This window comes from Egretta garzetta, unplaced genomic scaffold, assembly GCF_000687185.1.
Source record: "Egretta garzetta isolate BGI_Z169 unplaced genomic scaffold, ASM68718v1 scaffold108, whole genome shotgun sequence".
Taxonomy (NCBI): Eukaryota; Metazoa; Chordata; class Aves; order Pelecaniformes; family Ardeidae; genus Egretta; species Egretta garzetta.
In genome coordinates this window covers 1,474,097-1,484,204 of record NW_009260614.1, presented here as the reverse complement: position 1 = coordinate 1,484,204, position 10,108 = coordinate 1,474,097, and the positions used below count along the sequence as shown (strand labels likewise).

Genomic DNA, 10,108 nt, shown 5'->3' with positions numbered 1-10,108 from the left:
GACCTGATGGTGCCTGGGGGTGCTGCTCTGGCCCAGCCCCAGGTGCTCAGCCACGTCCACTACCACCACCACCAGCACCATCACTACAGAAGGGATGCGGAGTGTCCACCCGCGCGGGCTGGGCAGGGGCCTGGGCAGCGCAAATCCCGGTACTCTGGGGCCAAGGTTGGCTTCCATGGCGCTCGGACACAAAAGAGGGCTGAGAAAAGCCATAATTGTCAGCAGCCTCTGGAAAGCAGCACTGTGCTACAGGAGGCAGCTCCAGCAGGACAGCCCCCTTGTCCACAGCTAGGCCGAGAGCACCCTCATGCCCCCTCCGCTTCTCCAAACAGGTTGGACTTCAGTGTAGATGCCAACAGACAATCAGGAGCAGCTGGAACATCCACTGTCCCACTGCCCCCGAGACACAGCCTACAGAGCCGTCATCACCGAAGGAAAAGAAAGTGTCACCTGGAGCCCGACCCTGCGCTCTTGCCCGAGGACTCAGCCTTGCCCAAAGCCTGTGATGCTCACGTTCCTCACGGCCATCCTGCTGGCTACCGCTGCTCGTCCGAAGTCCAGCCCCTGATCCCAGGCGCTCCCCTGCCCTGCAGCTCGGGCTCTCGGCCACTCTGGAAGTGCTTAGTGCCACAGTCTGGCTCAGAGCTGAAAAAGCAGGAGGAGGGGTTGTCAGGACGGGAGGGAAACCGCATGGTTCCTTTTTGTCCCCGTCTCAGCAGGGCAGCCAGGGTAAGTCTGGTGTTCGCCTCTTCTTGCAGTAGGCAGGGGAATGAGGGGGGTTTGCTGAGGGTTCTCTGGCTGCCAGTAGACCTGGTACCTTCACGCTGGGCTTTCCTACAGGACCACTGACAAGAAGAAGCATTTCAGAGCTCACCTGTCTGGAGATGGTGGCCTGAACAATTAGCAAGTCTGTTAATGAGTGCACCAAACCCCGCAGTCTCATCCCAAAATAATACAGATAAGAAATAAGGTGGCTGTTTTTAACTAAACACCTCTAGCAGCTGGAGTATCTCCCAAAGGAAGGAGTGGGACCAGGTTTCTCAGTCTCTTTACATCGGTCTGGATGTCTTACTGGCAGAGTCATTATCATTAAGGCTTACTGGGTCTTTTTAGCCAACCCCAGCTAACTGGAGTCAATAAGTAAGGACGTGTGTGGTGGCAGTAGGAGAACAGACTGAATGAGTTTATGAATTTGCACATTCCCTCATTTCTCACCTGCCTCTGTTGTGTGGGAGCTGCTTTTTAGTGTCTTTGGGAAATCAGATGTAATTAAAGTTTGGCTCTTGGCCTAACTGCTGTACAGCTCTCGCTGAAAATGTGTTTGAGATGAGGCTGTTTGAAAGAACCTGAGTTTAGCTCCCAGGTCTTGCTCTCTCAAGCTTCTCTGAATACAGCAACCTGCGAGTCAGCATGGGCAAGCACTGGCTCTGAGCAGAGCCTGGCTCCCTTCCTCACCCTGCCACTGACTCACCGCAGGTCCTCGGGCAAATCATTTTGATTTAGGTACCAAATACAGATCTCACTGCCTAATTTCTGTTAAAATGCTGGCCTTAACCTCGTGACTCACCGTGCCCATTGTGCCACAGAGATAATAACTTCCTCCCCATGCTAGTCTATCCAGCCCTACACCACACCCAGGCTCCCGGTGGTGCGGTGCCTGCCAAGGAGGCAGCAGGGAAGGGGGAGATGCTGGGTGGGACGCGGCACTGGCTGCCTGCGGCGCTCCGGGCTCCCAGACTCCCAGGAACAGATTTTTTAATTTTTTTTTTTCCCAGGCGCAGAAGTGCTTGACACTGCAGATAGGTGATACGGGATTTTATTCAAAGGGCCCGGGGGATGCTGCTGTTACAAGAGATAAGGAGGCAGCAGTGCAGAGATAGCTCAGGGTAGTTCAGGGTGCTGATGTCCCCTGAGTTGGAGGCGGTGGGCAGTGTTATCGCCAGGACACAGCCCTCCCAGGATCACAGCAGAGGACCTCTGAAAGGAGAGAGCCCTCCTGGCGTGAGTGCAGGCTGCTCAGGAGAGGCTTCAAGCTCCCATTTCAAAATGAAACTGGGAGCAGGAGACTGGGCACCTAACGTGGGGCGCTGGGTGCTGCAGTGTCCAGGGCATTGCAGGCATCCGTGCTGTGATGCCTCTGTCCCTTCGTAGAGTCCCAGCGGCCCAGATCTGTGCCCATCTCCCGAGGGTGTCATGGGGAAGGCTCTCTGACACCCACCCAGTGCCAGAGTGCTGTGCTGAGCATACGCAGCCTTCGTTCCCTCTTAGCCCACTTTACCAGGAGCTGGAAGGACCGATGTGTTTGAAAGCAGCGTGACTCTATGTCTGTTTGACTGCAGTTGCTTCTGTGGATGCTTTCGGGACCAGCCAGAGAGGGAGAATCTCCTTGTGAGATTGAGAAAATACATACAAAGGAAGGATTTAACTTTATTATGAACTGAGGACAGTTGAAGAGTTCATGTAGGAAAGCCGTCAAGCTGAAAACACTTTGGCTGACATAACACAACCTCTGAGTTATAATCACATCGGTTCTTTATCTTAGAAAGGGACTGTACATAAATCAATAGAGAGCAAGTAGAAAGAGCAAAGAACAATCTCGATAGACGGTCCCGTGTAAACAGGACGCAAGGAATAGACCAGGAGAAATGCATATGTGCCTCTAGATAAATGCTGTAAGGCTAAAAATATAAGTGGATTAATTAGAAAGCCCATCTTTAAATTAAAGTTTTGACATAAACTTTTCGGGAACCCAGCTTAAAAAGAAAACAAACAGTGGAACCCTGTAATTCCCACGTGAAATGACAGAGAGGAGAGGAGCGTTAAGGAGAGTGTAAAGTCCAATGACAAGTAACACAAAAATCCCCAATTGCACCCAAGTAGGAGGCGGATGGTATTGGGGTTACAATAACACTGCATGAGCACGGGCTGCAAAAAAGGAGCCTATGCATACATGAGAATCTTCTTCAAGTAATACTAAAATAGGCAGTCAAAAGAGTAAGATGCTTTGGGGTGCAGGGATTGTTTAAAGCCCCAGAAAAGGGCTGGCCAAGCAGCAGGGCAGATTGGGCATTTAGGAGCAAGACAAAGAAATCAGGAAAGACTCTGATGTGAAGCTAAGCACAGAGCCACGACAAGGCAGGCCAGGAAAGACCTCTATGAACAAGAGATGCAGAATGCAAACGTTTTCAGCTCTGTCAGAAGGATGAAGGCTGCCAGAGGCTCTGCAGGTCCAGGGAGTAGTGCAGGTCTAAGAGGGATGTTTAAGGGCTGTCACTGCATAGCAGAAGAGCAAACTGAATTGATTGCATTAGTGATCAGCATGGAAGTGCTTGAGGAGGTTCTCATCCTGGCACATCTCCGTTCAGGGTGTGGGGTAGAGGACCCCCATAAATCAAATCATCAGTTTGAGCATTTCAGAAACGCATCAATAAAGTGGGAAGTAACAAATTGCCAGGGCTACAGATCGCTCACCTGGGCATTGTGCAGGGGCTCAAGCACAAACCTGCTAAAGCACGAACGTGGACTGCAAATCTGTTACCCATGCCCAGAGCCAGAAGGAAGAGCTGAGGGCAACATCAGCTGGAAATAGCTGAGGCCACAGAAGGATGAGCCTGACTTTCCTGCCAAGCAAACTGTTAAAAATTCAAATACAGGGTCTGACTTGTAGGCACATGGCTAAATGTGAAAACCAGGGGAGGAGGCAACACAACTTCTGTAGAAAGAGATAACGCCTCATAGATCTTTTAGGGGAATGAAGCTCTCAAAGCATACAAGGGAAGGGGCAGTCATTGGTAAATAACTGGCTAAAAAATAGGAGACAAAGTGCAGATCAGTCTTAACGAAAGGAAGGTACTTGGAGAAGGAGGAAAGTAGAGTTCTCCAAGTGTCTGCACCTTTCAGCAAGCTCCTAAATAACCTGGACAAGGAGCAGAGATAGCAAAGTTTATAAAAGACAAAAATCCTACAGGACTGTCGGCTTTAAAATGGGTTACAAAGCGTTACAGAAGGATCTCCTGTTGCTGAGTTATCGGGCAATAGCGTGGCGGATGAAATCCCATGTAAGGAGCACAAAATGCCACACATGAGCAGAACCGCTTCTAAGTAAAAATCCAATCATTATTAGGAGCTAGATGGGAGCAAATAGGGGAGGAGCAGAAAGTGCCATCCTGCAGTTGCCTGAGTGCGGTGCTCTCACAGCTCGCATCCACCACTGATCACTGCTTCTCCGAAAGGATGGAGCAGGCCTGGGAGAAGTGCAGAAAGGTACTGGGTACAATTACAGCGATGGGGTTCTTCTGAGAAAGCAGAAAGAATACAGACACTTTCATGTGGGAAAAAGATGATTAGCAGAGGATATGAAAGAGAGGATGTGAGATCAGAAGGCAGATCAGAGAAGACTCACTGGTGCTTATAACAAAATAAGTGGTGGCATCAAACGGGAGCCAGAAGCTTTAAAATACCCAATAAGGTAACGCACGCTGTGTAGTGAAGCTGGTGCTCATTGCCCAGAGGATGTAGGTGCTAGAAGTGAAATGGGTTTGAGAGCCTAGATCAAGAGCTATCAAATGCAGAGATGCAAATGCGCTCTCTGGCTCAGGAAGTCCCTAAACCAGGGTTTCCAGAAGCTGACGGTGCTCCTGCAGGATGCAGCACCCTCCAGGCATGTGCTTACCTCGCCCAGCTGCAAGGTGATGTTGAATCTTGGTCCACAGCCCCTGGAGAAACTCCACTTGCGCAGGCAGTGCCGTGCACTGGCATCGCAGGGAATAACACTGCCCGCAGCCATCGCCAGGGCACCGCAGATGATCCCAAAGATGCTTGCATGATCTTGGAGTTTATGCCACTTCCTTGAGCACCTCCACCAGCTTTTCTTGGTGGCATTTGCATAACGATACATCCCTGCCTCTCTTGCCAGGGCGACTAGAGCTGGGCATTGTTTCACTGAAGAATCAATCCTCAAGCAATGCTGAATTGCCTTTTAGGAGAAGCCAGCTAACTAGCAGTGAATTACAGCTAGGTGGCTACTTAGGCCACCCCAGCATGCATGGATCTCGTCCCAGAACAGCCAGATTATTCCCAGCACAGGCTGATGAAATCTCTCTCTGGGAAATCTCACCTTCTGCAGCACACTGTCAGCATCCCCCCCTCTCCTCCACCTCCTGCTCATCCTCTTAGCCGTTCCCTTTCATGTCATGTCTTTGATCTCTACGAGAGAGGGGGAAAGGGATTAGCGGGCAGAAAAGACCACCGTTAGAACCGAATACCCAACAAACAAGATTTCTGTTGTATCACCAAGGTGCACTCCTTCAGGTCATTGCCCCCCGCAGGTCTTGATGGCCAGTTCAGCAGCTGAGGCTCACCCACTTCTCCCAGTTCAAGACCTTTCTGTTGTGTAACAGGGGACACTCGCACAGGCACAGTTTTCAGAAAATATTTTAATGATGTTGAGACTGAGGGCATCTGACTGATCACGGGGTGATTTGCATTGCACGTAAGCTGGTGTACCAGAGCAGCAGTTGGCAATGGCTTATTCAACATACCGGTGGCCCGAATCACAAATGCCAGACACACTCAAACTCTTGTCTTCTGGCAGTCTGGCCATGCCTGCACACATGTATAACACTGAACCACAGAATCATGGAATCCCAGGTTGGAAGGGACCTCAAGGGTCATCTGGGCCAACCTTTCTGGGCAAAAGCACAGTCTAGACAAGATGGCCCAGCACCACACTGTGTCTGTGCATTCATTTTCCCATGTGTGTTCATCTTCCCATGTCGATTAGCTACATTTTCAAAAAAGAATTTCACTTGTTTGTTTTCTCCCCATATATTTCATTTTCAGAGCTCCTGTTCTTGTAGCTGGTGAGCTATAACAAACAAGAATGTGCTGTGACTGTTTTGAAAAGTTGTTTTGAATTGCTCTCTGTGAATATTTATATGGGAGTTCGTTGCCTTTTGATCTCAGGAACATTCAGGAAAAGGGAAATGTGAAAAATAATGCACGTGTGCCTTTACTGGGCTATGCTGACCCTGCGTGAGAGCTCTGGGCAGACCCTAGAGGCACCTGGGACCGTGGTGTGTATCAGCTCTCCGTCACTTAGAGAGAAAGGGAAGATCTGAAGCGGGAACTTGGGTGCCCCCTTTCCAGGCAGTCCTTACATTGAACGTTTCAGAGGAAACTGCTCAGCGCTTGCCTGTCAGTAATTCAGCAGGCAGAAGGAGCTGGTGAAGAGCATGAGCTGCGGCCCTTGCTGGCTGGGTGAGGGCCAACATTGGTGGCCAACCACCACTGCTTGGGTTTGGCTTCTTTTGGGGACTCGGAAGCAATTTGTGCATCCTCTTGAACACCATGAAACGCGGGTGCCATCCCTTTCTCGCATGTGCACATCACTTGTAGACTGCTTTTGTTGTCTGGAATTTCTGTTGTTGTTGCCTCCTGTCCCTGGAAGGGGGATAGTGCTGCCGTGGCACTGTGTGAATATAAATGATCGTTATTTTCTGTTGCTAATGATTTTTAAAATGGCTGTACAGATTTGCCTCAAAGAGCAAACATGAAAAAGCCTCAAAAGCAAACACCTAGTAGCGATGTGAGTCCTGGGGCGAGCCATGCCCTTGGCCTGTATCTGCTGAAATATTTAAAGGGTTGCTTGACATCTTATCTTTACGTTTTATTGTGCGTTAACTTAGAGGAATAAACTGACTGGGGAGGTGGCCAGAAAAGCCCCTCCAAAATACTGGAAGAGCCTTAGCACCTTTCACTGCAGCATCTGTTCTCTGTATTGCAGGGCTGAGGCCCCAGCAGCTGCAGAGTCCAGGAATGCTCAGCTCGCTGTAGCTGACACTTCTCTTTTTCGTTTTCTTTGAATGCAGGATCTGAAGAGGAGGCCCAGGATGTCCATGAACACTCAGTTTAATAAAACACTGGCGTGTTTGCTTACTGGAGAGCTGGAACGGACACAGACATTCAGCATACCAGCCGTAGAGGAGCTCACACCCTGCTCTCTGCACAGGCAACATGTAAAAACCAGCCCTGACCTGCATGGCCCACGCCAAGACGCAGACTGCAAATAAGCAATGTGACACTTGTGGTCTCCTCACATGTTCCCACGTTGCGATGGTCACCCAGAGCCATGTTCTCCAGGTGCCCTTCTCCTTTGAAGGCGCAGGCAGCCCATCTTCGTCCTGTGGCATCCATCTGCATGGGCTGGCTTGCTCAGAGACCAGTTTTGGGAGTCACTAGCTGGAGAGCTCGTGGAGTGAGTGCAAGCTGCTATTTGGGCATGTTCGTGCCACAGAAGGTTTTGCCAAACACTTAAAAAATAAACAAGCCTTCGAGACCAAAAGCTGCAGAAATGACTTTCTGTGGCCTGGTAGCTTCTGACTTCATTTCCTCAGTTAGGTCAAAAGCCAGATTTCTTCATTTAACTTTTCCACTCTTATTTCAGGCACAGGAACAAGCTGTTCTCCATCTCACCACTCACAGGTCTGCCCTGCAAGGTGCTGCTTCTGGCTTCACTGGAAACCAACAGCTCTCACCACTTTTTTGATCGCTTCATTATCCCTCAGCTGATGCCGTCTCAGCCATTTGCTGCGTTTTGCCAGCAGCAGGAGAGGTGAAGACACAGGGACAATGTCAGCATTTCTGGGAAGCAGCTGGGGCAGAGTCTTCCCATTGCAAGGAATCCACCCTCTCGCCTGGCAGTGAATGAGTCTCTCGCTCATCCTCCAGCTCCTCCACCTACCCTCAAAAGGGGTGTGATGGCCCACCCTGTTCAGAGCAACTCATGTGTTGATTTCAAACCCGAGATGCCCCCTGCCCCAGGAGTCATGGAAAATCCTTGAGTTCGCCTGGCTCCTGCTTCTCCCCTTCCTCCCTCATTTCCCCAAAACACAGCAAAAATTCCCAGAAAAAGCATCCATAATAAATGCAGAGCAGAGCCCTATCCATCACCCAGCCTCATCCTATTTCTGAGACACGTGAAATGACCCTGCAAAGGAATTTTTCGGAACACCTTTCTGCCTTTTCTAACATTTTGAAAACTTGAGAAATTGCTAGGCTCTCGCTTTAGTACTTTTCGCCCTCCCATTTGTGGGGTTTTTTTTTGAATGTCACTCGTTTTTATTTCCCACATCTCATAATTTGGGGACATTGAAGTAAAATAAAGCCTGCCAAATTCAAAACATACAGAACCCAATCAGTTTTCATACAGCAGGGAACGAGACTGTCGAGTTCATTGCCCTAAGTGATGATTCAGGCCAAACAATTACCCAGATGCCCACGTGAGGTGCACATTGATGTGGCACCGAGTGTTTGCAGAGTTAATGCTGCTGAGGCGTTGGTGAGGATACGAGCTGAAGGTAACTCCTGACAGCTTGAAACCTGGCGTAGGGGCAGGCTTCCCCCGTCTGTTCGTGCTCAGGAAGCTTTCTGTGCCTTCCTTTGAAGCAGCAGCTTCTTCTCCAGTTCAAGACAGTGCACCAGTTATGTAGTCCCAGCTCAGGATAATCCTGCCTTTGCCTCCCTTGGTGAGGAAAGCTTTTTAGGAGGGTTGCTGCCCTTAATCTTTGAAAAAGGCATCTTTGGCCCAGCTGCTATCAGTCACATTCAAGTGATGGTGTTAAAAGTCAGCCCATAGCCTATTTTAAACAAAACACTTTTCCCTCACTAGTGTTCATTTCTCATCTCCTGTGACCGAGCCACCGCAGGACCTTTCAGTCTAGAGAAGAGATGAATTTTTTTCATCAAAGAACCTAGCAGAATTGTATTCTAACCTTTCCAGGCTCTTCTTGTTCGTCCTACAGAAGACACAAGCTCAGATGTTTTCTCCCTTGCAGGGGAGTCAGTCTTAAACGAGAGGAAGAAAACCCAGGAGCAGGTCCAGATTCCCCCTGTTCAACTTCTTGCGCACATGGTCCATGGCTTGTCTCAACCAGTTCCCCATGTCCCTGACCATCCTGGAGGGCTTGGGTGACTTTACAGAGGGGAGGGTCATGAAATCCAGGTGCTCCCACTGATTCCTTTGGGAGTCAAGAAGGCTGGGAGCCTCCAGGGATGCATTTCACTGCCTCAAAGGAACGAGTGTCTAGTTTGCAGTCTAAAAGTCCTCCTCTCTTTCCTTCCTTATCCTTAAAAAAAAGGGAGGGCTCTGAATCTGCGGCAAGCCCCAAGCTTCTTGGAGAAAGTGGTCAGCACTAATGCACCCTTTCCACTCCCGACTGCAGTATTACCAGGCTGCACAGGGCAACGCCTGCTTTCAAGTGTTTTCCTTTCCTGATGTTATGCTGCTGCTCCTTTTCATCTAGAAAACGGTCATCCTAGATGCTGGGCCCCCTCCCTGGGGCTTGCTGAGCTGAAGGAGACTGTGCAGGTCTGCCTCGGTGGGTTCTCAGGTGGGAGGAAAGGGAGGAACTCTCTGGGAAGGTGGTTTTCAAGATCCTCTTCAGCAGAGGGACTACCATCCTGGGCTGCCTGGAAGGGAAGAAGCAGTATCTGAGATAAACGAAGAACGGCTCCTCTCGGTTCCTGCACCTCTCACGTCTGGGCGATGCTTTTGAGTGCTCAGTACCTTTGGACTCCGTCGCCAAACTTCTTCAGCACCACTGCAGCGAAGCAGAGCGCATTTTCCTCTCTTGCATCCAAAGTCCCAGCTGAAAACTGATGGAAGCCAGAGGATCCTGAACTCCTGCTCTCCGGAACCGAAGCCCCAGCCCTTCCCCAGGCACTGCCGAGGGCTGGGCTGGCGGGACCTCCTGCACAGAGCCTCTGCTCCCCTTACAGAACCTTCAGATCCTTTTGAAATGTGAATATTGTTTTGTTGTTGGTGGTTTTTGTTTTGTTTTTTTTTTCCGAGTCTGTCCTGGCTCTTGGGGCTTGGGAATAAATTATGACACACACCCCCCCAAAAAAAGGAAGAATACGTTTTATATATATGCAAACCTGTATTTATGTCCGATAGAAACAAAGATGTGTGAATATGCTGATGTGCTCAGAAATATATTTATTTACTAATATATTTATCCATGTACCCGGTCTGCTCGCCTGGTTTTGTTCGTTGTACTGAGCCGTCGGGGCTGTGCCGGCCCGGCGCGGCGAGAGGGGCCGCGGCGGG

At 49.9% G+C, this 10,108-nt stretch overlaps 1 protein-coding gene across 1 annotated transcript in view; it reads left to right on the top strand.

The window, feature by feature from the left end:
• The window catches only part of RNF43 (ring finger protein 43), a 53,008-nt gene extending 52,159 nt beyond the window's left edge, over positions 1-849 (top strand). The window contains exons 9-10 of the mRNA XM_009644964.1: positions 1-729; positions 841-849. The exon at positions 1-729 is cut by the window's left edge and continues 31 nt beyond it. Coding sequence (XP_009643259.1) covers positions 1-729; positions 841-849 — 738 coding nt within the window. The remainder of the gene's footprint in view (positions 730-840) is intronic.
• Positions 850-10,108: the final 9,259 nt, after the last annotated feature.